This window comes from Eptatretus burgeri, chromosome 13, assembly GCF_056783735.1.
Source record: "Eptatretus burgeri isolate ZD-2024b chromosome 13, Ebu_testis_v1, whole genome shotgun sequence".
Classification (NCBI taxonomy): domain Eukaryota; kingdom Metazoa; phylum Chordata; class Myxini; order Myxiniformes; family Myxinidae; genus Eptatretus; species Eptatretus burgeri.
Genome location: NC_140973.1, coordinates 70,587,272 through 70,614,011, shown reverse-complemented (window position 1 = coordinate 70,614,011; position 26,740 = coordinate 70,587,272). Strand labels below are relative to the sequence as shown.

The 26,740-nt window shown below is 48.1% G+C and overlaps 2 protein-coding genes across 6 annotated transcripts in view; one reads left to right on the top strand and one right to left on the bottom strand.

The window, feature by feature from the left end:
- Positions 1 to 68: 68 nt before the first annotated feature.
- On the bottom strand, positions 69 to 21,612 carry KICS2 (KICSTOR subunit 2). Its single transcript, XM_085852928.1, has 5 exons — positions 21,286 to 21,612; positions 7,261 to 7,540; positions 3,068 to 3,329; positions 1,432 to 1,635; positions 69 to 677 (listed from the first exon to the last, which is right to left on the bottom strand). Exons 1-5 carry the CDS (start codon positions 21,503 to 21,505, stop codon positions 321 to 323), a joined length of 1,323 nt encoding a protein of 440 aa, XP_085709054.1. The 5' UTR covers positions 21,506 to 21,612; the 3' UTR covers positions 69 to 320.
- A 321-nt stretch (positions 21,613 to 21,933) lies between these two features.
- THUMPD3 (THUMP domain 3 tRNA guanosine methyltransferase) overlaps positions 21,934 to 26,740 on the top strand; it is a 30,816-nt gene continuing 26,009 nt past the window's right edge. Inside the window, exons 1-2 of one of the 5 annotated variants that reach the window (XM_085852923.1) lie at positions 21,934 to 22,052; positions 22,591 to 22,729. In XM_085852923.1, coding sequence (XP_085709049.1) covers positions 22,643 to 22,729 — 87 coding nt within the window. In that variant the 5' untranslated portion in view covers positions 21,934 to 22,052; positions 22,591 to 22,642. Of the gene's footprint in view, positions 22,177 to 22,470; positions 22,490 to 22,590; positions 22,730 to 26,740 lie in introns of those variants that run through there. The other 4 variants (XM_085852924.1, XM_085852921.1, XM_085852920.1 and 1 more) reach the window with 4 other exon arrangements.

The following is a 26,740-nucleotide window of genomic DNA, read 5'->3' as shown; positions in this document are numbered from 1 at the left end:
ACCTATCAATAAGTAATGCTGAGGGTGCAGGAACATCACGTGTGAAGAGAAGGAAGGAATCGAGCCTGCAGTGTTTTACACATTTACTGTAAACAAACATGGATACAAACTGAAACACGAAGAAAACAATTACTTATCAGCAACCCAATGATGCCAAGCAGAATGGAGAACACATCCTACAATGATTCACAGCAATGCGAGTTCAAGGTTTCAACACTCAAGCCAAATAATTATTTTTATCAGCTGCAAAAGTATTGAAAAAAAAAAAGAAGTCAAGGCTCATGGAAAGACCTTCAGAGTTTGCCATTTCAACGCACTGCTTAATGCTTGGACCCGGGCTTAATGCTCGCGTAAGGTTTGCACGGACGAAGAGACGCACACATTTCCAGAAGAAACGTTTGCACGTGAGAATCTCTTTCAAGCTTCCGGCTCTCGAAAATGGCGGCAATGGTGAATCGAGGTTCGGGCCGCACGAGGTAATAGCAGCTCTGGGTGGTCTCATTGTAAGTAAAAATAACTCTTTCTAACGATGCTAATTCTTTCGCTCGCTCTACCAGGATTGTGCAAACCGTTGCCCAGTGGGGGGATGAACGCTCCGTCGGGAGCGAGACCACAGTGAAGCAGCTCTCAGATGCACCCTTGTTGCCCACCGAGTTGGGATGGTGGTAGCCATGGCCCTAAGATTTGAGAGACACAAAGTAGAAAATAAATTTATGGATCAGGTGTGCAAGCAAATAATTTTTCCCAAATTCTGCTCAAAAAAAATATTTGTTTTATATTTCAATGAGTTGGCTTCAAGTCAATAACAACAATGATAATAACAAAAACACATCATTAGTACTTATCTAGGGCTGACAGGATAGCCGAGAGGTACACACACATCTCTGAACTGTCTCGCCAAGGTTTGAATCTCAACCCAACTATAAACTAGTATCCTGGTGCTTCGCAAGCAGATTCATCAATGTGTGTGCCGTCCCTCGGTTAGACGTTAAACTGCAAGTCCCATCTGCCGGCTTTAGTTGGTGGACGTTAAAGATCTCACGGTGGTGTCCTTCCTGAAGACAGCCATCTATCACTGGCATTTGCTGGCAAGCTATTGCCGGCACCACAACCAGATTACAATTTCCTGCTCTCACCTACAGGGGGGCACTGCATCAGAAGCATAGCGACACTCTCAGCAATGATGCAAAGCTGCAGCCACCTGCTACGTGTGAAAGAATATAACAGTGCCTCTCATCAGGGCCTGGTAGATACTGCCGACTGAAAATGAATCGACACTGTCCCCATTTGAGAAGAATATTTTGAAACTTTGAGTTTTGGTCACTTAACAGGGAAAACATTCATCTGAGCATTTTTACACGTGAAATATTTCATCAGCATGACAGAATCATTTTAAAATAGAGACTGTGGGCACTCAGATTAAAGTTATACCTTGAAGATCTCCTGTGGGCCTCTGACGTCCAGAATAAGCAAGACGTTGACAGCGTCAGTTTTTTTAATAAAGCTGCAGGTTTTGCCGTAGAGGTCAGGGGTGACCTTTGCTGTGAGTGTCTTCATCTCCGATGTTGTTTGTTGGCTCAATATCTCATGGAAGTAGAATGTAAACTTGGCCAAAAGGATCATCTTAAATTTGCTCTGCATTCGGTACAATCAGATAGGAAGAGTGAAAGCAAAACCTCTATTTCCATTGGTTATTAACTACAAGAATTCTGGATATTTGCTTGATCTGACCAATGAATAAATGAACAATTATTTTTAAAAACTAACGTACAAAAAGCGACAAACTCACAAACTTTGTTTTTTTACTGTACACTATCAATTACATAGAAGAGTTAAGATGAGATTGATATATCAAAATGCTGCTACACATGTCGTAAACCAGAGATGAGAGTTTGGTCATGTAAAGAACCAACATGCTCTATACGGAGGATCAGTTCCACTGAAGCATTTTCTTGGCTGGGGTTCACAATCCTGGACATGTCGCCACTCTGACCCAGGATATTCAACCCAGTGTGACAGGAATTTGTGTGCGTGTGTCGTCCCTTGGGTCAAGCGATACATCAATATACCGGTTATGTTGGTATAATTTCTCATATTCATACACCAACATTTGAAATTTGAACACACCGATATATCGAAAAATTCAGCAAACAATATATATATATATATAATTTTTTTTTAAATGGTCATGTGAAAAGCAAGTTTTATACAAAATGCAGTGCAGGGAGTCATTGGTTTCGCAAAAGAAACCGGACCAAATTTGACAGGTATATTCTTGAGGTCACTCTGCAGGCATTAACTGAGCCCAAAGTGAGATTATTGCCCTTTGGGCCGACAAACGGCCCTCTTGGCCCGTTTGAAAAAAAAATTGCTATTTCTCAGTTGTTCGTAAACGGAACTGAACCAAACTTGACAGGTATATTCGAGACCATTCCCCAGGCAATAACTGAGCCCAAAGTGAGATTTCGGCCCTTCGGGCCGAGAAACGGCCTTTCAGCCCATTTTCTTAAAATTGTTGTTTAAAAAAATTAATTAATTAAATGCGCTGGGCGATGCCCAACGCAAAATTAAGTCGCAAATGATATGACACGAGCCTCACTCTTGTGAGGTGTTCTGGTTTCTTTTTCTGATGTGATGAAAATCTTACCAAATTTCAAAACTATCTGTCATCCGTGCTATCGGTCACCTGAGAGTTGTACGAATGAACTCCCACGGGGTATGTTCACAATTCGAACTTGTTTAAATTGATTCTTCACCATTGAGAGAGAGGGCAAAACCGATATATAGCAAGATCTCAAAAAGTTGTGGACGGATTCGGATGAAATTTGGACAGGTTGGGTGTGTGACAAGGAAGAATTGATTCGATTTTGGTGAAGATCTGAATCTGGATCCAGATATGAGAATTATTTCATATTTAAAGTGATTCTTCACCATTGAGAGATAGGGCCAAAAACAATACAAAGCATATTTCAAAAATGTATTGGGCCCGATATGTTCTCGTGGTACAAGCATTGCATGGCAGAGGTATGCGCTCTACTGAGTGCCCTTCTAGTTTATTTTGTTTTACCAGCCACTGATGGAGGTGTGGTGGTTGCAAACTACGCTGTGTTGAACCTCCAAACAGGGGTTTGCGTTGAACCGCTTCACGCGCGTGCTCCGTGCCTTGTGCAGTCCACTTGGCAAGCTTTGTGTGTGATGCATGCAGGTTCATGAGGGAGGGGAAGAAGAACCAAGAGGAGATCTGAAGTTGGGCTTGTAAAAGGTGGGCCAGTATCTCCACCTCAAGTTGAAAGCTACTACTCAATCCACTCAGTGTTGGGTGATGAAACCTGGTAAGGCAGGAGGAATTGGCAATACCATTAAAAAATAAATTGCAGGCTTTGTAATTTTACTCACCAAGTTGGACGAATGTAAAATTGGTACTTTAGAACTTCACAAGTTCTTTCCAACCCACAATCCAAGCCAAAAACTAAACTAGAGAGTTCATAGAACACCTTACCCCATGCAGAGTTCGAGTATATAATTTCATTGAAATAAATAATGATTTTAAAGGTCGTCTTAAAAAAAATATTTCTGGAGGTTTAGCACCGTTGATGCAGTCTTATACACCACCATATGCAACATGTTACACGAGTTCTTCGTGTCTGTTTGTGTCCTTTGTGACATCCTTAAAAACAGTAAGTTTCTTGTTTGGAATGATTTTCAATTTCATTTGACTGCCAGACAGGCAGACAGCATGAAAAAACGATCTCACTCCTCTCTGCGGATGTGCGATCAGGACGAATTCAGAGCCAGGGTACTGCCACATTACAGGTTTGTTTTCCGATTCATGGTCTGATTAGTGTTCAAAATATAACATTCAAGTGAAATCAAGTTGTTGTTTGATCATAAACTGAAGTTTGTGGACAGAAAGACAGACAGAAGTGAACCAATTGCTTAACCCCACTTTTCGATTCACATGCTAATTGACTCGCACAGAGGTTAACCATCAATTCTCTGAAGGAACAAGCATGGACCCACAGGACATCTACGCAATGTAAAATGTGACTTCAAGTCCTCAACTCCCCTTCTCCCAAACCTCAGTCATCAAAGAATTTGCTGTCATGATGTAGATGTTGGTTAAATTAGCTATCTTTGCAAGATCAGTCAATCTACGATTTACAAGCTATTATTGCTTTGTTTGGTGAGGCCCTCAGTTTCAGAATCCACACAAGAGTAGAGTAAACCCTCAAATATCACGGGTTTCAACCAATCGCAGGCAACCTATTGTGTTCTGATTTAGTTATTGCGGTATTTCATTTCGGGAGTCATTGTTGCATTCGTGTGTGCAATTACCTCCCATTACGAGCCTTTTGTTGTTTCCCGCACACCGTTAATTGTAGTAATCAGACCAGCATATGGGAATGAAACTAAGTTTAATAACGAGTAGTCATTGACCAGGAAATGACATACGGAAATCCTGTCATGACAGATCTACAAGAACTATTAACCACACAAAAGTTAATAATGGTGCCAAACGTAAAATTATGGACACAATTAATCTTATTAAAAAAATTAAAATAATTAATTAAAATTAATTAATTATGGACAAAAAAAAAGAAAGGTTATAACATTGTGCGAAAAAAAAAATGGAGTTGTTAAATACACTGGCAAGAGGTGAAAGTGCGGTATCTGTGGGCCGCCATTACGGGATCGATGGATCGACTGTGCGGTAAACGCGAGTCAAATATCCGTGCAAGTATTCCTGGCAGCCGAGCGCAAAAGTCTCATTCCAATCCAGTGATCCTCTTCTTGAAAGGAGGGAAAAAGTGCTTCATGTTTAGATTGATAACCAAACACAGAAAAAGGTGCTTTTGAGTGGATCGGTGAACAAAAGAAACCATTGCGGATTTACTCCTTTGAGTGGACCAGTGAGATGGGAGAAATCATTGCAGATTAACCAACGTTTCCACGAGGCACCCCGGGGCCGAAGGCTCCAGTTCAACCATGGTAGACCATGATGCTGCGCAAAACTACCCACCGCAGCTTATGGAACGAATCAAGGTCAAGGGATTTATGCCGGAGCAGGTTTTTAACACTGAAGACACAGGATTCTTTTGGAAGAGGATGCCATCTCGTACTTTCCTGTCCAAACAGGAAAGATCTGCTCTGGGGTTCAAGATGGCTAAGGATAGTCTTACCCTTCTTTGATGTGGCAATGCAGAAGGTGACTTTGTCGTGCTCTTGATGACCCAACAGCCATCGCAAGCTCAACATCCACATCTTTCTAACCTTCACCCTCACCCCTCTCGCAGCATCATCATCTTCCTCAGCTTAGTCTTGTGATTACTATTTACGACAGAGAACGTTATATCTTTATCATCACCCACACTGCTGCTTTGTAAAAATCACCTCATTGTTTTGGAATAAAATAAAAAGGTTAAATTCTTGTGTTTATGCTCATTACCTCTTCCACCGAAGGTGAAGGAGGTTATGTTTTCACTCCTCTCTGTTTGTTTGTTTGTCTGTCTGTGTGCAGGATATCTCAAAAAGTTATGGACGGATCTGGATGAAATATGGTGGGCAGGTTGGGTGTGTGACACGGACGAACCGATTAGATTTTGGTGAAGATCCGGATCAACTATGAGAATTTTTGGTGCGATTCTTCACCATTGAGAGATGGGGCTAAAAACGATAAATAGCATGATATTTCAAAAATGGATTGGGCCCGATATGTTCTCGTGGATCAAGCTTTGTGTGGCGGAAGTATGCACTCTACCGAGTGCCTTTCTAGTTACCTCTGACACCGAAGGTGAAGGAGGTTATGTTTTCACCCCTCTCTGTCTGTCTGTTGTTTGTTACTTGCCAAACCAAATATTTTTAAAGTATATTGATCAGTCGATTTTGTTATTCTGTCCGTTTATCTGTTTATTGCCTACAGGTCTCAATTTTAAACCGATCTTCACGAAACTTCACCACATGGAAGAGTTTATCAAAAGGAAGAAACCTATTGTTTCTGAGGTCAAAAGGTTAAAATAGGCCAAAGGTCAACAACTTTGGTGAGATTTCTAAATTCCTCAATTTTCGTCCGATTGACTTGAAATTTGAAGAGGATTTACATTTCAGATCACTGAATTCAACTCGCAAATTATTTTTGAGGTTAACATCGATCAAAAGGTCAACATAGGCCTGAGGTCAACAGCTAAGTCGGTATTTCTAAAATCCTCAATTTTCGTCCGATTGACTTGAAATTTGAAGAGGATTTATATTTCAGATCACTGAATTGAACCAGCAAATTATTTTGTCGGTCCACATTGGCCAAAAGGTCAACATAGGCCGGATTTTGAAAATTGTCAATTTTCATCCGATTCACCTGAAATTTGAAGGAGTTGCACATTTGATCATTGAATTGAACCACCAATTTTTTTTTCAGTCAAATAAATTTTATAGATCTTGCAAGTATCGTGCTCAGCACGTCATCTTCTTGTTTGGTTGTTTGTGAGCAGGATATCTCAAAAAATTGTGGACGGATTTGGACGAAACTTGGTGGACAAGTTGGATGTATGACAAGGAAGAATTGATTCAATTTTGATAAAGATTCGAATCTGGATCCGATAATTCTTCAAGTGATTCTTCACCATTGAGAGATAGGGCTAAACTAATATATAGCAAGATATCTCAAAAAGTTGTGGACTGATTCGGATGAAATTTGGTGGACAGGTTGGGTGTGCGACAAGGAAGGATTCGATTTTGGTGAAGATCCGAATCTGGATCTGGATGCAAGAGTTATTTAATTTTTAAAGTGATTCTTCACCATTGATAGGGCCAAAAACGATATATTAGTATGATATTTCAAAAATGTATTGGGCCCGATACGTTCTCGTGAATCAGGCATTACGTGGCGGAGGTACGTGCTCTACCGAGCGCCCTTATAATTTTATTCGATATTTATTTCATTTATATGTTTATTTCAATTGTAATGTGTTATTTCTGGCTGCCACCCATCTTCCTCAATATTTCCTCGAAGCCCAGGAATCTCACCCCCCCCCCCCCCATTTTCCAATTGGCCCTTTGTTTCCACTATCACGGTTTAACTATCGCGGCATTTTCCAGGAACATAACCACTGCAATATTTGAAGGTTTACTCTCTTCCAATTGAAATGTCCTTAGTTGATTTGCATGGCAATGCAGTACAGTTACATAAGAGAGTGTAATAACACCGTTTAGGTAAAACTCCAGCACGCTCACCCTCAATACCAAAAGGGGTTATGGATTGATCACCTGGATGAAACTTTCTGGACTATGGCATCCAGAGCAGAAGGAAGACCTTCTAGTGAACAGTTTCGACCCAGGCTCAAGCTGTACAGCCGTTCATAGAAATCTGCCATTTCCTGCCGGGCACGCACGAAGGCATCCAGTTGTCCGGCCAGGTGGGACAGCAGCTCCTCAAGAAGAGGGACTGCAGCACCTGAGCCCTGTGTGCTCAAACGGTTCAGGTCAGCAGCAAGAGTGCTATAGGAGTTCCGTACAGTGTCCTTTCGACCAAAAAACGATTGTCCACCTGTAAAAGCAACAAGCACCATATGAACCTGCTGCATGGTCTGTGGTATTTTGGGGTTCATTCATATTGTTATAGTTTCTCACCACTCCGGCGTGCGAGCGACCGCTTTTAACGAATCGCCGCCGCGTGCCCACCGGACGTGGCAAATCTAGTCGCAGCTTTCGGATCAACGCCGAAATCCAGCTACGGGTGTGTTTTTAATCACACCGTAAATCAGCCAACTATTCTGTGCACGCGCGACAGGGTCTGATCGCCGAATTGTCGATTTACCTAAGTATGCACGCAGACAGAAATGCCGGGGATTTACACCTCACCGGGACCTTCTTGGAAATGAGCCGCTTAAGCAGCTCGCTCCGTTTGCGATTTGCCGAGCGGTGTATATCGCCAAGCCCCGCCGGATGCGATTACTTTACCGGCTATTTAAAAGTCAGCTAATATCTCGAACGTAATAATGGCAGTCAATTGAGGGAAAGGACGCAACGAACAGGTGGATATTCAAACAATGACATTTATTTATACACACGTAAGCAGTCATACACGTATGCAATCATGTAGTCAATAAAGCAATGCAGGAACGAGCAAGACAAAGAACTACAACCGTTCTATTTATTAAGTACACTTATTACAATTCTACTTAAGGACATGGTGCCACAACATTCATTTTTTGTCAGGTCAGGTTCGATCTGTGACCTGCTACAGGTACCATGTAAACCTGTACTAACCTGTTCCATGGTCGGGTTGTCGGCGACTAAACCGTCTCCCCCACCAGGTTTTCTGGTGAGGGGGGTGTTTGGATATGGACACCCAGCAGGATTAAAAACAAAACTATCAAAGGGCAGAGGAGCTCCTTGTGAGCCAACGGCCATCCATATCTAGTGCCCAACTGTGTCTGCAGACGTCCTCCTGCAGTTGGGTTACTTCTTATTAGGAGGTTGGTGGCAGGATTTGCACTGCGGCCACCGTAAAACCCTTCATTCCGCAAAACGCAAAAACGCAAAAAAATCTGAAAACCCACTCCGTGGGAGTACCTCCTGTGCAGCTTCCCTTCGCAGGGCAGCTCACCGGATGACGGGATTTGGGCAAAGCCTTCGGGACCCCCAATCTTTGATAGGAGGGAAACCACGGGGTAACATCCCTGGGTCAGATTGCAGGAGAGTGTGTCGGAGTGGTGCTGAGGTGTCGTCCACCAGACGGCGGTCTCCTTGGGTTAACATGAGGCGGTCCCTTCGGGTGGGTGCCTGGAATGTCCTATCCCTAAGAGAGGATGATCACCTGTCTCTGTTATCATCTGAGCTCAAGCGTTTGGACATCGGGATTGCAGCTCTCTCTGAGGTTCGGAGACCGGATTGCGGCGAGATAATGGTGGGTGGTTACACCTACTATTGGTCTGGTCGCTTTGATGGTTACCATACCCAAGGAGTTGCTGTAGCTGTGTCCAATAAGCTGACCCCAATGATAATTGAGGTAACACCGGTCAACGAGCGTATTATGAGATTAAGGATTCGTCACTCCTTGGGTGTTATTTCCCTGGTCTCTGTTTATGCTCCGACTGAGGCGAGTGATCTCACCGTGAAGGATGCATTCTACGCCACGCTCGAGTCTGTGGTTGATCAGTGCCCCAGACGAGATACACTTCTAGTCTTGGGGGATTTCAATGCATCGACTGGAACTGATAGGGATGGTTATGAGGTGTGTGTTGGTCCCCATGGGTCAGGAACTATGAACCAGAATAGCACTAAGTTCCTTGACTTTGCAAGAAGTCATGGACTTAGGGTGGCTAGTTCATGGTTTCAGCGCCCACAAGCTCATCGCTGGACTTGGTATTCCAACGCTGGCGGTGTGGCAAAGGAGATTGACCATGTCCTCATTGACAGTCGTTGGAGGATGATCCAGAACTGCAGGGTCTACCGGAGTGCTCAGTTCCTCAATACTGACCACAGGCTTGTTGTAGCAACTCTAAAGCTGCACCTTAAATCCTGGAGAATGGTACCATCCCAGCCTAGGCTGGATGTTGCCAAGCTCAGGGATGAGAGAGTAGCTGAGGAGTTTGCGAACAGGCTGAGTGGACACTTGGGGGGTCTGGGTGCTTTGGGGGGACCTGAAGAGTTGTGGAGCGCCTTTAAGACCACCGTCCTTGATGTTGCCGGTGGATGTCTTGGAAATCACCGCAGGGCAAAGAAGAATTTTGTCTCTCAAGGGACACTGGATACCATTGACCAGAGTCGCAGGGCCAGGCTGAATGGCAGAGCTGAGCTGTTCAGGGAGCTGAGGCGTAAAACTGTACGTGCACTGAGGGTGGACAAGGAGGCCTATGTGCGAGGAATCTGTGAGGGGGTAGAGCATCACCTGTGGACAGGTGATTCTCGTCCCGCTTACAGGGGAATTCGCGCATTACGTTCATCCAAGCCCATCCCTCGGAGCACTGCAGTTCGAGCAGAGAGTGGTAGGCTCTTGACAGAGGAGTCTGAAGTGAAGGCCCGCTGGGCCGGTTACTTTGAGCGGTTGTACCAGGCTGATCCCCCAGCTGTCGAGTTGGACGTCAAGGGTGTTACAATCCCTGTTGCTGACCCTCGAATCAACTGTGGTCCACCTACGCTTGTGGAAACACGGGCTGCGGTGAACCAGTTGAAACGGGGAAAAGCTCCAGGGATCTGTGGCATCCATGCCGAACTTCTCAAGGCTGGTGGAAATGCTGCACTCGTGTCGTTGCATGCAGTTTTGTGCTCTGCCTGGAACACAGGCATCATCCCAACTGACTGGAAGAGGGGCCTTGTTGTCCCTCTCTGGAAAGGAAGGGTGATCGCCAAGACTGCAACAACTACCGAGGGGTGACGCTGCTCTCAGTGCCGGGCAAGGTCTTTGCTCGGATAATTCTCGATAGGGTTCGCCACCATCTGCTTGAGCACCAGCGTCCAGAGCAGTCAGGCTTTACACCAAAGAGGTCAACGATTGACCGTATCCTTGCACTTCGTGTCCTCGCCGAACGCAGACGAGAGTTTCGGCAGGGGCTGCTTGCAGCCTATGTTGATCTCTGTAAAGTGTTCGATTCAGTGAATCGGGATGTCCTCTGGAGGATTCTTGGTCTTCGTGGGGTGCCACCAAAACTGATCGATCTGATGTCTGAACTCTACTCTGGTTCTGAGAGTGCTGTGAAGTGTGGTGGTACCACCTCTGACTTATTTCCAGTTGTTACTGGAGTTCGTCACGGATGTGTACTTGCCCACACACTTTTCAGCACTTGTATGGACTGGATTTTAGGGAGGATGTCAGAGAGATCAAGTTGCGGTGCATCGTTTGGGAATGTCAAGATCTCGGACCTTGATTTTGCAGACGATGCAGTCATCTTTGCGGAGACTTTAGACATCCTTTTGGGGGCCCTCGAGGTGCTGAATGAGGAGTCGGAGCCGCTGGGATTACGGGTTTCTTTGGTCAAAACTAAGATCCAGGCTTTCGGTGACATCTTGGATGCTGTTGTCCTGTCTGTGTCTGTTTGTGGTGAGGATGTTGAGTTCGTGGAGAGATTCACTTACCTTGGCAGTGATATTCATGTCTCTGCTGGCTGCGAGTCAGAGGTCAATAGACGTCTGGGTCGGGCCTGGGAAGTCATGGATTCACTGGATCATGGGGAGTGGCGCTGCCGGTACCTGTGCGGAAGTCCGAGTCTTCAGGTCCTTGGTACTGCCAGTCTTGCTCTATGGGTGCGAGACTTGGACTCTGACCAAGGATCTGAGACGGAGACTTAATTCCTTTGGTACCAGGTGTCTTCGGAGAATCCTTGGCTATCGCTGGTCGGATTTTGTGTCCAACGAGCGGTTGCTGAGAGAGACTCGGATGAGATTTGTTACCTGCATAGTCCGTGAGCGTCAGTTGCGGCTGTATGGACATGTGGCTCGTTTTCCTGATGCTGATCCTGCTCACCAGATTCTCTCAGCGAGGGAGTCTCATGAGTGGAGGAGGCCAGTGGGCCGACCACGTGCCTCATGGTTGCAGCAAGTTGACCACCATCTCAAGGAGATGGGGATGGGCCTGGCATCTGCCTGGGGGATGGCCAGACGGAGGCCCCTGGAGTACCGACGGAAAGTGGACGCAGTGACGCGCTGTTCTGGCACATGCTCCCATACCTGACCCTAACCTGACCTGTTCATACAAAGAAAAACCCCAGGAACGAAAAGGGCAGAACTGGACCTCGTGGGCCTTTAATAGTTCACGGAGCTGTGGGGACCGCAAGAGCTCCGAGAGGCCGTGCTGGTTACCTGCCACCTTCGTGGTGACTCGCTGGTTGACCCTCGACGCTTCATCGACACGGCAGTTGGCGCTGCGCGACTTGCTTGGCCCAGGCCCCGCTGTGCGGTCTGGTGGTTCGGGCCTAGCTGACGACACCTCCGAGGAACGAACGGGCATTTGCTCTTTCGAGAGTTGATGCTCTTTTAAGAGCTCACCCGTTCCTCAGCGTTGGCGACCTCTCTCCGGCTTTCTCCACCTTCCCGCAGTTCTGCGTGGCACGGCAGGCTTGGCTGCGCTCCGACGACCCTGACTGCCCTCCACTGGACTTGAACCTTGGCAGGCTGCTGGCTTCCTCCAACTCAACGCCAGCTCGACTCCAGACTTCCACTCTCTGCAGCTCCCCGACAGACTGCTTGCTTGGCGTTCAGCGCTCCTGTATATGGGGTCCGTGGGTGAGGTCTGATCTCTCACCTCTCACCCCCCTGGCTCCGCCCCATTTGGGATTCTGATCCGATCTCTTCGCGAAACGCAGAGAGAGCGGACGTGGGTGAAATCATCAACCACGCGGACGTTGCAGGAATCATCGGCTCCCGCCCCAACGAGGGAGTCCCCGCGTCTGGTGGCAGAGGTGTTGTTCGTTGGGATTCGCCGTGGCTGGCGAAAAGATGGCGGCGTAATGGAGATGAAGGTGAGGCGATGTTGTGGTTGCTTTGTGGTGGGGATGGCGTGGTTGTTGAGAGGCGGTTGTGGTTGTTGAAGTCGTGGTTGTTCCAAAATAAAGAGAGCAAAAGAATAATGGCAGACTCAAAGATCACAGCCCGGTGACACGAATAATCCCTTTAGACATCCGGGGGGGGGGGGGGAAATCTAATCTGAACACACACTTATCGACATAACTGATCTTCGGGGAACCTGAATGGTGATCTGTGAATTTCCACAACCGTAACAACATTTTCTTCTCTTGAAGCAAAACTTTCAGGAGGGAATATAAATACTACACATGCAAAAAGAATCGATTCGATTTTGGTGAAGATCCGAATCCGGATCTGATAATTACCGCCACCACCGAAAGTGGAGGTTATGTTTTTGTGGTGTAGCGGGCCTGCGGGGGCAGGGCATGATGTGGGGGAGCGTGGTGGAGGAGTGGTTAGAGTGATCACGTGCTTGCGCGGGATATAGGAATGCGCGCCGCCTGAGGCGTCGTCGTAGTTGCTGTAGCCGTTGTGGCCTGGGAGCCTGTAAGTCGTGTGGCTTGTAGAGTGCATCGAGTACGTAATAAAGGGGAGTTACGGGCAACGTACGCTCACGCTCTCGCTCGTGCAATAAAGCAGGGTTGAACTGTTCCCCCGCTCGTGTCTGCCTTGGAGCACCTCTACCACGACACCACAGTTTGGTGACGAGGATGGGATCGGATCGGCGTGTGCAGGGTGGTTGGGTTCGGATCGGCAGCGAGTAACTCAGCGCACCCCGCGCGGTTCGAGGTCGACGCCGGGCGAAGGTCCCGGAGAAGCGCATCGCGAAGAGCGCATCGCAGGTTTCGCGCGCCACACGCACAGGCTCCGGGGCCAGGCGTCTCACCGGCACGGCCGGCTCAAGCATGACAGAAGGTCGCGTGCCCGTCTTTGTCGGGGATGATTCGAATTGTTTTCTGAACAGTTGGGCTGCTATTTCCACGCGAATGATGTGGATGATGAAGGCAAACGCAAGTCGATCTTGCTCGCCTCGCTGTCGACGGAGCATTACCGGCTGCTGAGTGATTTGGTAGCTCCAGATAAGCCCAGTGATGACGGGATGTCGTTTCAGGATATCGTGGAGAAGATGAAGACCCACATGTTGCCGGAGAAGTCATTGCAGCTCGCTCGGTACCAGTTCGATCACCTCGCGAAGGGTGCGGAGGAGCGCGTTGCAGATTTCGTGGCACGGGTGAAGCATTTGGCCGTGGCTTGCAAGTTTACGACAGAGGAGCGTCCGGCGCGACTCAGAGATCGTTTTATTTCGGGTCTGCAAGACGCGAAGATGGTGGCAGCCATTCTGCGGATGCGCGGTGTCGACGTTACATTCGACTCAGCGGTCAGGACTGCTTCGGCTGTCGAGCAGACGCTCACGGATGTCCGCGCCATCGCCGACCAGGACGTAATGAGTTGTTCCAGCTGGGGCATGTCGGCTGACCCCGGGGTCCACGCGATGACCCAGGTGCCCCAGGTCGCGCGCGCGTCTGGCGGTGCGAGCCGGGAGCGCGCGCCGCAGCGCGGCCGCACCGGGAGCGAGGTGGACTTCCAGGGGTGCTGTGGTCCACACCTGCGACGAGTGTGCCCGTATAAGAACACCGTGTGTTTGCATTGTCACAAGGTGGGACATTTGAAGCGTGTGTGTCGGATGGCGGGGGCCTCCATTAAGGTCTTGGATGGCGAGGTGCGGGACGACCCCAGTGACCTGGGGAGCGGCCTGCAGCCGGGGCATAGCGATGCTGGCGGGCCGGAGCAGGAGATGCAACCAATGTTGAGTCTGTTTTCGATTGGTCCGGAGGTGACAAGACCAATCACAGTGGAGGTCGAGGTGAATGGCGAGCCGATCATGTTTCACGTTGACACCGGGGCTGCAGTGTCGGTCATGGGCGAGCGGGCGGCTCGTAGTCTTCGCGGTGTCCGCCTGGTCAAGACGACCTTGTCGCTGTGCACGTACACCGGCGAAGCGATTGCACCGCTTGCGGTGGCAGACGTCTCGGTGGTCTACCGGGGTCAAAGCGCCCTACTCTCGGTGTTTGTGGTACGAGGGGAGGGCCCGCCCTTTTGGGCCGGGACTGGTTGGCGCACCTCGAGCTGGATCTCCAGTTCGTACCTCCAGGTGCGCCGGTGCCTACTTCGAGACCCGAGGGCGGGGTTCTGGCGGCAGGAGCCGCATCGATGCAACGGGAGCGGCCGTTCATTGCTTCCTGCGACGATGATGTACGGTTCGGGAGCAACGGGAGCCATGCCAGCCGCGATGAGCTCTCGCGCTTCAGCTGCGCTCATGGTGCAATGCGCGCCCGTGTCGTTCAGGTGATTTCAGCGGGGAATTGCAGCGAGCCCGTCGCGTTCAAGAAGTTCGCGGATAGTGACTGTCGACGACAAGCAGGTCATCGCTACGTCACGACGACAACCGAGAGACGGACACGTGATGTGGTTAATGGGTTGCTGTTCGTTGCGTATTTGATTTTCATTGCTCAAGTGATGCAGTTTAACGTTGTTGAAATAAATGCCGACAGTTCGTGTGTGAGAATATGTTTGGCTGGGATCAGTCAATGGGATTTTCGTTATGACCGATGTGATATGAAGGCTTTGGGGGCGATCGTGGCAAATAAAGAGGTTTTATTGACCTCCCGCTGCGTGGGCGGGCCACGGGTTGTTACTCTATCATATGTGGGGATTATTTTGGGAGAACGCGCTGCACGAAAAAAGAAGTTTGCAATTGCGCAGACGATGTTGTTGTTGATTTATGACATGACTGGATTTGATGTGTGGTTTGTATGGGATTGCTGCCATCCAATTGCCGTGTGGATCTCAGAGATCGACTCAGAGCCGGGGCTGGTTCGCTGTTCAGCGTTACCCCCACCTCTGGTTTCGGCAAGGTCAGACGTGCCTGGCGCCTGGGGCGAAACTCTCTGTTCTCGCCCGAGGCCGTTTGGGCGTACGTTGGAATCTCAGCTGATTGTAATGCGTGGGTTGTTATGGGGTTGTTGGTGCACCCAGCCGACGGCGCTGTTCAGCGTCCCCGCCCAAGGCCAGTCGGGTTTTGCGCTGGCGCCACGGCTTGCAGACAGCGGGCTTCCGGGCTCGGAATGTTTATCTGATTCGGGTCTGGCTGGGGGAGATGTGCCGCCTTGTCGGCCGGGGGCGTTTGATGGTGCCGGGGGAGGTTCGCTCAGGAGGTCGCCGCGACCTCGCCGGAAGGCGTGTAAGCATTATCCGCCTGGGGGCGCTTCTGGAAGCATGAGCCGCCTGGGGGCGCTTCTGCTGCGTAGTGATGCTGTGCTTCCCGCCTTGCTTCTTGATATCTGTGACGCAGTCAGGGTTTTTGTGGGTTCGTTGTGCAACTCAGTCTTCGGAACCTGTCCATTGCAGCTCCACTCACTCGCATCGACACGTTATATGGTGTGATTACCTATGCTTTTTCTTTTTGGGGTTATTATCGTTTTTGTACCTTATCTGCTTTTATTTCATGGTATCCTATGCTGATTATGCTTATTATGATGATGGTCATTTAATAATCATGGTTTTAGGAGGGAGGAGTGCGGTGTAGCGGGCCTGCGGGGGCAGGGCATGATGTGGGGGAGCGTGCTGGAGGAGTGGTTAGAGTGATCACTGAAATGAGAGCGAGAGATGAACCTTCAGAGTTTAGGCTTTATTCCATTTGATTGGAGCCGCTTCTGTGGGCACACCAGGAAATACAGGTTCAGCTAGGAGTACATAAGCAGAAACGTATACATGTGCAGTTAACCATTGCAGACTAAATCCGCGTAAGCACGGAGTTCGATATAATCTCCATTCTCACCAGTCAATGAGCACCTTCAGTTAACGAGCATCAAGTGGACAGCCGATGTCAATAGCAATGCCCCGGGGACAATCACTCGTGCCGCAGAGAGACCTCCCCTTATACGCGAGACGCACAACATGTGATCCCGCGTCATGTCCCTCGATTCACGTTAATTCACCACATTCTCCCCACCTTTAAAATGTAACTAGGGGCCCATCTTACACACCATGATTGCTTTAGCACTATAGGAGTATACATTTCAAGCAACGCGGACTAATTGATCTACAGGAGCATACATGCCAAGCAGTGATTATTTTGAGTTGTAGGAGCATGGAAATGAGCATCGATATATGATATAATGGGCATATAGGAGCATGAGCAGCGAGAATGCCGATAATCTCCTTTACAGATTGAGTCGTCGAGGGGGCCTTATTCGTCGACCTCTCCGGGAGTAAACGGCAGTTTCACTTGAGGGAGACTCCCGATCCTCTTGGTGAGCCTCGACTTGTGCCGGGGATGACTCCTCGATCGCTCTCGGGTGGAACGCGGCAGCCCCGTCGCCTGGCGGAGTTCCTGGGGGGGAAATGTCAGAAGGAGGAGTGCCAGGAGGGGAGCCAGTACCTGAGGGAGCCAGATGGCGAACCGACACAGTGGTCTCCCTGCCATGAGCATACTCTGGATTAGTGTCAATGAGTTCGACCCCCTCCACCAGCGGTTCATACTTGCTTTGTCGTACCGGGCGTTTCATGAACACTGTACCGGGGTGGGTCAGCCAGTTGGGCACCGTTTGACTGTCAACATAACGTCGTTGGTGAGTAAACATACGTTCGTGAGGAGTGGCATTTGTGGACGTGCAGAGCAAAGAGCGTATGGAATTCATTGCGTCAGGAAGAGCAACCTCCCATCGCTCGGGGCCCAGTCCTCTCGATTTCAGCGCCAGAGTTACGGCTTTCCAAATTACTCCATTATACCGTTCCACCTGCCCGTTTCCCTGTGGGTTGTAACCCGTCGTTCGACTAGTTGCTATGCCGTGCTCTAATAGGAATTGTTTTAGCCCGGCCGACATGAAACACGGCCCTCTGTCTGAATGTATGTACGAAGGTCTCCCAAACATAGCGAAGAGGTCAGAGAGACATTTTACGACAGTGCCCGAGGTCATATCCGAGCACGGAAACGCGAAAGGGAACCTTGAATATTCATCAACAACGGTGAATATGTATCTGTTGTCTGTTTCGGTCGGTAGGGGCCCTTTGAAGTCGATGTTTAGTCTCTCGAAGGGGGAAGTAGCCTTGATCAGTCTGCCAGATGCCGCGCCAAAGAATCTGGGTTTTAGTTCAGCACAAACAGGGCATGAAGCATTCATTTGTTTAATATCTTCAACAGAATAGGGAAGATTTTGTCTGCGTACGAAATGTGCCATCCTGGTTACCCCTGGGTGGCACAGAGACACATGGAGGTCTTGCAAAGCCTGACTGATTGTTGCCGAACTGTAGACCCGGGAGAAGGTATCTGCAGCAGGGTTTTCCTTCCCGGGCCGGTAAACAATGTCGTACCTGTAGCAGGCTAGGTCTATCCGCCATCTCATAATTTTTTCATTCTTAATTTTCCCGTTATTTTTCCCATCAAACATGAAAGCCACGGATCGTTGGTCCGTAACGAGCGTGAAGTGGTTTCCCAGTAAATAATGTCTCCATTTCCGCAGCGCTTCAACGATGGCGTACGCCTCCTTCTCTATTGCCGAGTGTCTCTGCTCGCTTCTAGAGAGAGTTCTCGAGAAGAAAGCGACCGGCCGCCCAGACTGATTAAGTGTTGCAGCTATGGCGTGATTTGAAGCGTCGGTCTCCACCACGAAGGGCACCGAGCTGTCGATCGATAAAACCACGGACTTACTGATATCATCCTTGAGATCGTGGAAAGCTTTCACGACAGCGGCATCTGGTGGAAAGTTTTTGCAATGCACTAGGGGATGTATTTTCTCGGAGTATTGCGAAATCCATCTTGCATAGTAAGCGAACATCCCGATCACCCGGCGCATTGTTTGCAAGTCCTGAGGTGGTGGAAGCTCACGGAGCGGGCGCAATCGCTCAGGATCAGGCTTAATTGTGCCGTCGGCTATCGTGTAGCCGAGAAGGTCAATTGACCTTGCCGAGAATACGCATTTCTCGTAGTTGAGAGTCAGATTATATTTTCCAGCAATGCTCAAGAATCTGTCCAGATTCCTATCATGTTCCCTCTGATCCCTACCGCACACTGTGACATTATCCACGTAAACAAAAGTGTCTTCGAGGTTTTCATCTGAGATGATGTCGTCCATAACCCGTTGGAAGCAAGCTACTCCATTCGTGACACCGAATGGTATCCTTCTGAACTGGTAGAGGCGCCGCCCTGCCTGGAATGCAGTGTACGGTTTGTCTTCCTCTCGGATGGGAATTTGATGATAGGCGCTTCGCAAGTCGATGGTACTGAATACCTTATAATTGGCCACGCGTTTGACCATCTCATCTATGCGCGGCAGGGGGTAGGCGTCGAGTTGGGTGAAGCGATTGACCGTTTGGGAATAATCGACAACCATCCGTCTCTTATGGTTCTGACTGCTGGTTACTAACACCTGTGCGCGCCATGGCGAATCGCTCGGTTCTATAATTCCCTCCTCCAGTAATCGCTTGGTTTCTGAAGTGATGAAATTCATGTCAGCAGTGGTATATCGCCGCGATTTGATCGCTATCGGTTTGCAGACCGGCGACAAGTTAGCGAACAGCTGGGGGTACGTCACCTCCGCGGTGGTCAGCGCATTTAAAATTAGACGAGGCTTGCTTCCTCCAAAGGGTATTTCGACGCTCGTGTGCTGCTTGAGGACATTATGACCCAGAATTACGTCTGCGCACAAATCACGAAGCACCAGCACCTTTACATCCCGATGCGTGTACCCTTTTACGTCCAATTCAACATTGCAGTACCCTCGTACGCGGGATTGTAGTGAGGTGGCGGCCATGCATACCGTATTGTCAGTCGGGTGGATTACCCATTTCCTGCCCTTCACTAGCGAGCTGTTGACGAAACTTTCAGAGCTACCGGTATCAATCAGTGCCTCAGCCATATGCCCGTTAATTCGCACGTTGATGATAGCCTTGGATAGATTCCCCGGGGAGGCTGCAGTCAATTTATTTTGCGAGTAGAGAGCCGCAGAAGTGGGTTTATTCCTCCTTAGAGTAGATTTACATACCCTGGCATAATGCCCTTTCTTGTCGCAATTCATGCATGTGGCATCTCTGGCGGGACATTTTTGACGAGGATGCCTTTTGTACCCACAAAAGAAGCATTTACCGACCGGAGCAGTTGCTGAGGAGTTTGACGAGGTCTGGGTATCCGGCTCCTCGGGTGTTTCTCCATCCCTCATGTCTGGCTGTGTCTGTGCCAGTGGGGTTCCTTGGGTTCCCATCGTAGCAGCGTTCATGAGCAGCATCGGTGTCCCAAATGACTCAGATTGCTGCTGAGCCGTATCCATCGCTCGAGCCTGATCGACTACCTTGTCAAGAGTGGGTTGCGCTTTCTCTAGTAAGCGTTGCCGTATGTGGGCTGATCTGAGTCCTTGGATGAATGCCTCCCGTGTGGCTTCCTTTCGGTGTTCCTCGGCGCTTACCGCCCGGAAGCTGCAGTCTTTTCCCAGCTGATTCAGAGCTTGCAGGAACTGATCGATTGTCTCCCCGGCTGCTTGCTTGCGTGTGTTGAGAAGATGTCGTATGTATACCTCGTTCTTGGGCTTCACGTAGAGCGCCTGCAGCACGTCGATCGCTGCTTCGTAAGTGTCGCACCCCGAGAAGAGCCTGTACACGCCGGGCGAGACATGATTCACAAGAGCGGCAAATTTGTCAGCTCCCTCCGCGATGATGGTCAGATAGTGTGAGAAGGAGCAGAACCAATGTGACCATTTCATTTCTGCGTCAGTCGTGTTTGGGTCTGCGTCGAACCTCTCTGGTTTGTAGATCTTGTCCATCTTTGGTTGAGAGAGCCGAGAAAATTAAATGGAATAAATTGAAATGAGAGCGAGAGATGAACCTTCAGAGTTTAGGCTTTATTCCATTTGATTGGAGCCGCTTCTGTGGGCACACCAGGAAATACAGGTTCAGCTAGGAGTACATAAGCAGAAACGTATACATGTGCAGTTAACCATTGCAGACTAAATCCGCGTAAGCACGGAGTTCGATATAATCTCCATTCTCACCAGTCAATGAGCACCTTCAGTTAACGAGCATCAAGTGGACAGCCGATGTCAATAGCAATGCCCCGGGGACAATCACTCGTGCCGCAGAGAGACCTCCCCTTATACGCGAGACGCACAACATGTGATCCCGCGTCATGTCCCTCGATTCACGTTAATTCACCACAATCACGTGCTTGCGCGGGATATAGGAGTGCGCGCCGCCTGAGGCGTCGTCGTAGTTGCTGTAGCCGTTGTGGCCTGGGAGCCTGTAAGTCGTGTGGCTTGTAGAGTGCATCGAGTACGTAATAAAGGGGAGTTACGGGCAACGTACGCTCACGCTCTCGCTCGTGCAATAAAGCAGGGTTGAACTGTTCCCCCGCTCGTGTCTGCCTTGGAGCACCTCTACCACGACACCACAGTTTTCACCACTTTTTGCCTTTGTCTACAGGATATCTCAAAAAGTTGTGGACGGATTCGGACAAAAATTGGTGGACATGTTGAGTGTGTGACAAGGAAGAATCGATTCGATTTTGGTGTAGATCCGAATCCGGATCTGGATAAGAGAATTATTTAATTTTTAAAGTGATTCTTCACCATTGAGAGATGGGCCAAGTAATAACATGACGTTTCAAACATGTAATGGGCCCCATACGTTGTCATGGATCAGGTATTACGTGGTGAAGTCTGTGTTACACACTTTACCAACGAAAACACCGCGTGACGTCATCGAGAGAGTGGATCCCACTTCCCCACCTGTACGACACAGGTGACATACAGACCGTCCCTTCCGATGAATGCGGTAACATACCGGGTTTACTCCCCAGAAAGCCCATGGCATGATAGGCCTTCTCGGTCGCGGCCAGCTGCCCGAGCGCCGCCACAAAGGATGGCCACGAGCCGCCGACGTTGCGGCTGCTCTCTCGTTCCTTGTCGAGAAGTTCCCGACCCCGCTCGCTGGAGAAAGAGCCCACCTGTGTGAAGAACGCTTGCAGAAAGCGCAACTCGGGATTTTCCGCCGCCTCAGCCATGACCACGTGTTGTATAAACTGCGACTCAACAGGTTTTACTTGTCAAGTGAATTCACCATGACAACGCGACTTGTCAGCACTACGTTGTTGTTGCGCTTCCGGTTCACATCCTCAATGAATTATTTACATTATGCACACGCTCCTTTTGCCTTCAGGACCAGTGATGGTTTGGGAAATATTCTCGCAGTAAACAGACTTTTTAAGCTGCTTTTATGAATTCAAAATTAAAAGGGAATCGAGAAGCTCACGACGAGGTGCCCGATGCTAACTACTCCATCATGACGTCATGAAGCGTACAATTCATTAAAACAATCTCGAGCGCTGAAAACCTTTCTTTTTTTTCTTCCGTACTACTTTCACTAATCCAGCTGAGCATTACCTACCAAACCATGAATTACGTCACAACAAATAACTGAATACATTCAGAGCAATTATAAAACACTTTTTATTTTTATTATTATTATTATTTTTTTTAATGTTGCTGCTGAACGTGTACTTCCGAGTTAAACAAGTGTTTCGATGGCGTGTCACAATTGATACTTTTGAAGTAAGTTAATAATTTGTACATTTCCTGTGGAATATCTTTTCGTTTTCGAATGAAACGTTTTGTATGATGAGGTGAAAGGGCGAGTGAACATGAGTTCCGGTAGTTTGGCGGCTCAATTTGTGAGGTGATGCCCGTGCGCGCGGTTTTCGTGTGAAGTACAGTATGAAGTATTTATTAATAATAATAATTCTGTTTAAACATTATTTTATCGTCTTTATTATGAAAAGCTTCTCTTTCTGTGTAAACCGCATACACTGTCAACCCGCATCGCGTTCAATAACCCTCGCGGTGTGCTGCATCGCGGAGTACGTCGTTTTATTATTATGATTATTATTATTATTATTTGCACATACGGCCACGCACTAGTTTATTATAATTGATGGACCTCGATGTCTGTCTGCTCGTGTTATTGTCCCACCTGGTGGATTTATGAACAGGTAATTCATCTCGGTGTGGAATTGGAGTTGTCATTGGATGACTGCTTGTTTTGCTTGTGCAAAAAAAAATATCCTTGTGTACATGTGCTGTGTCTTTGAAGGCTTGGACAGGTGGCCTGCAATCGAGGGTTCGTCCTTGGCATTCGGCGGCCGATGCTGGATCCACCGATTATGGATACTATGAGTTCTGCAAACGCTGAGGTTGGTGGGATTTTGTTGGACTGCCGAGAGGGGAGAAAGGTGTGCTGATGGTGCTGTGAGAAAAAAAAAATGTGTATCGGAGATATCAAGGTCTTATCTTGCTTTTGTTGTGATGATGCCATTAAAATGTAAATATTCCATTCTTAGACCATTTGGAGTACCTGTGAGATGGCCAGCAGGTGGTACTTCATTTTGTAGTCCATCATTGTTATTATTATTATTATTATTATTATCATTATTATTATTATTACGAGTGCGTGGCCGTACGTACAAAAGAAAAAAAAAATAATTGTGACGTCATAGCACCGTGTCCTGTCATTTGTTTGGTAAATAAATGGCCATAACTTGGGAAGCACTTGTCCGATTAATATCAAACCTTGAAAAGGCACATACTCAGGTCTCCAGCAATATAACCTGGCAAGTTTCAATTCGATCGGACAAGTGGTTGTCGAGAAACAGCGGTCACACACACACACACACACGCACACGCACACGCACACGCACACGCACACGCACACGCACACACAAGCATTTCAAGGCCATTTTCCCTGCTAAAGTGGGGGTTAGCCTTGCGGGCCCCATGACAACCTTCTCCACTTTACCCTATTTTCTACATCTCCCTTTCTTAATCCCCTTGCCCACATTTCTTCTCCACCACCTTCAGCCAAGTTTTTCTCGGTCTTCACCGTCCTCTACTTCCTACTACACTCATTTCCAACACTCCTCTCACCCAGTCACTTTCATCCATCCTCATCAACACATGACCCAACCATCACAACCTCCATCACAGACTCTATTCCCATCATCTTCCGCAGGTCATTCTCTCTCTCTGTCTCTGTCTCTGTCTCTCTCTCCGATACTCCACACATCCATCGAACCATTCGCATTTCCACCCTTTCCAGCCTTTGTTGCTGCTCCATGTTCAGTACCCATGTCTCACTCCATGTTCAGTACCCATGTCTCACTCCCATAAGTCATCGTACTCCTCACACATGTAGCATACACCTTTTCCATTCAGCTTCAACGACACTCCCCTCTTCGTCAGCACGCCACTCGGTTCCCGAAACTTCTTCCATACACTTCTCACTCAAGCAACCGTCGAAGAGTCTGATCCACCTTCTCCATTCAGCATGTCTTCGAGAAAGCAAAATGTTTTCACCCCTTCCAGCTTCACACCATCTCCAAGATCCAACTCAACAATTCCTTCATCTGCTGCTCCCTCTATGCACACCTTACACTTGAATGTAGCTGCCACACTGGTTAATGACCCTCTCACCCCACTACATTTTCGATGAACCCATTCAGCACACATTGTACACTGAATGGAGTTCACTCCGACACCCTTCCTGCACACAGCACACGGCCACTTCCCAGTCCTTTCCACCTCACCACATGCTTTACCACTTGCCATCACCTTCGTCTTTCCGATATTCACCTTCAAACCTTTTGCTTCCATACATTCCTTCCACTTGTTCATCTTCTCCTTCAGTCTATCCATACTCTGCAATCAACACCAGATCATCTGCATACAGCAGCTCCCACGGTAAACCCTCCTTTACCCTCTCTGTTGATGCTTCCTTCACTGTCACCTCTTTCAACCTCCACACCTTCATCCTCAGTTGGTACTTCACCCACTGAATTCTCCTCGCACCTTTCACCCTGATATCGCAGACAACCAGGTGGTGCTGTGAAACAGTCTCCTCCCCTGGGATCACCTTTGTGTCCCGGAGGTTTCTCCTATCTCGCCGACGCACCATCAGGTAGTCAATGGTTGTCGTCAACCCACCTGACGTGTATGCAATCAGCTTATTATCCGCTTTCTGGAATTGAGTATTACAGATCAACAAATCGGCTCCATCAGCAAACTCCAAGATCCTTTCACCTTCTCCATTTCTCACACCATATCCATAACCCCCATGGACTCCCTCAAAACCGTCTATACTCCTTCCCACATGTCCATTCAAGTCTCCTCCTACCACAACAATTTCATCATCTTTCACATTTTCCATCAACTTCTCCATCGCACACCAGAACATGTTCTTCTCTTCATCGCTTCGACCGACCTGCGGGGCATATCCCGAGATGACGTTCACCAAGAGCTTTCCGATCACGATTCTCACCATCAACCTTTCACTCACTCTAGTCACACTCACTACGCTGTCTACAAACTCCTCAGAAAACATGACACCAACACCATGCACGCCTTCCGGGCACCCTTGCCACATAAACTTTTACTTCTGCCCCTGCCTTCCCTTCACCATTCTCACACCACTTCCCTTCCATCGTGTCTCCTGCACACGACATATGTCCACTCTTCTCCTGACCAATGTTTCAACCACTTCTCCAGATCTCCCTGTCATTGTCCCTACATTCCATGTACCAAACCTCAGTAACCGATCTCCACGTGGGGCATCAGACGATTAGTCATCATAAATGGAAAAATTTCCTCCCTTGCTTCGATCGGGTTCCCCACCTTGAGTTTTACCCCCACGGGGTACTTTGGGCTGTACCCTGCCCATCAGTTGTACTCATCATGGTTTCCTTTTGAGGCGATGTTTTTATGGCCGGATGCCCTTCCTGACGCCAACACTTTTAGTCGCCTCTTAAGACGCGCAGGTATACGGTGTACCTATTCTAACCGGGGCACACACCGGGAAGACAGACACACAGAGATTGCTGGAATTATAGACAGATTATTAATTTCAGCTATTTTTCCTCAAATTGCTAAAAGGACATTCGAACATGAATTTGCGTTTTTGCTCTCTGTGGCTGATTCAAACTTGTCGTTGTTTGAGCCGTCCGCCAGAGGGTGTTACTTCAAACTGGAAATGAGGATGGAGCACTGAGGTAGACTGCAAGACAGGTGTCCTGAGGCTGTGGGGGGGGGGGGTGCTGAGGGAGTCGTGTGCAGGTTTTGTAGTTTGTCCATCGAACAACTGCGAGGCACAGCAGCATACACTCATTCCTGCATTGAGGTTCAAGTGCTGGTTTTGGTTCAACAGCATTTGACTCTTCACGAGTCGGCACTTTTACAATCTCTCTGTGCTCTTCGGGCTCTTTCAACCTGTATCCTTAAAGGTTCTTTCACCTGAATTTATGAGATTGTGCCAACACTGGTGGAGTTTTGTGTCTGAGTCGTGAATGCGCTCTGGACTCCACACCTGGACTCGCTGCGCCAGCTTGTGCAATGTTGGCGCCTTCATTGCTCCTCGTTGTTCCTTCACTCGTAACTGCAAGACCGTGGCTGCTTGATGGTCTTTGGATTCTTCCACTGTGCCAAACGGCTCGTGTTTTGTCGCCGTGGCCCTGCAAGCAGCGTTTTCTAAAATGTTAATATGTATCTCCCTTTTGATCTGTTAGAATCCCAGCTCACTCTCTGTGTCCTGCTTTCAACATCCTCCCATCAGGTCTGGTTTTTTGTGGTTTTCTTTTCTCTTCGCTTTTTAAACTTTCCACAAGTTTGATTTTCATCCCTTCTTGTTCATTTTACCCTGTTGGTCCATCGCATTATGGTGGACCTTTCGACCCCTTTGTACGCACACCGCACAAGCATCTATGGAGTCCTCTTGCAGCGCACAGACTATTCTTTTTTTTCAGCAAGTAATGCACAATCTTGACTCACTGAGAGTGGGTACTCTGCTACATTGAACAGAATTTTCATAATTAGTCACCGAATTGGTTCACCGAAAATTAGAACGATCGATTTACCGTTTGGACATGTCAATGGTTGCCATGACCACAAATTCACCCCATTATATTGAAATGGGACTTTTTGTGAATTTATTATTACCATACCTCAATTTTTCATGTACGTGTAGTACATGTAACGAGAATCTGGTCAAATGTAGTTTAAGGTCAAGGACAAGGCTATCTGAAATGTGTAAAACACCTATAAGGCTGCAATTATAAATTTTATCAACCAAATTTGTTGTGCCTCCATTCAATCATGGAAAACACTTGATAGGTCAAATTTTTTAAATTGTCAAATTGCTGTTTCCATGGCAGCTATTGTTTATTTGGATTTCAAATGCATCATGCTATGCGTGACAT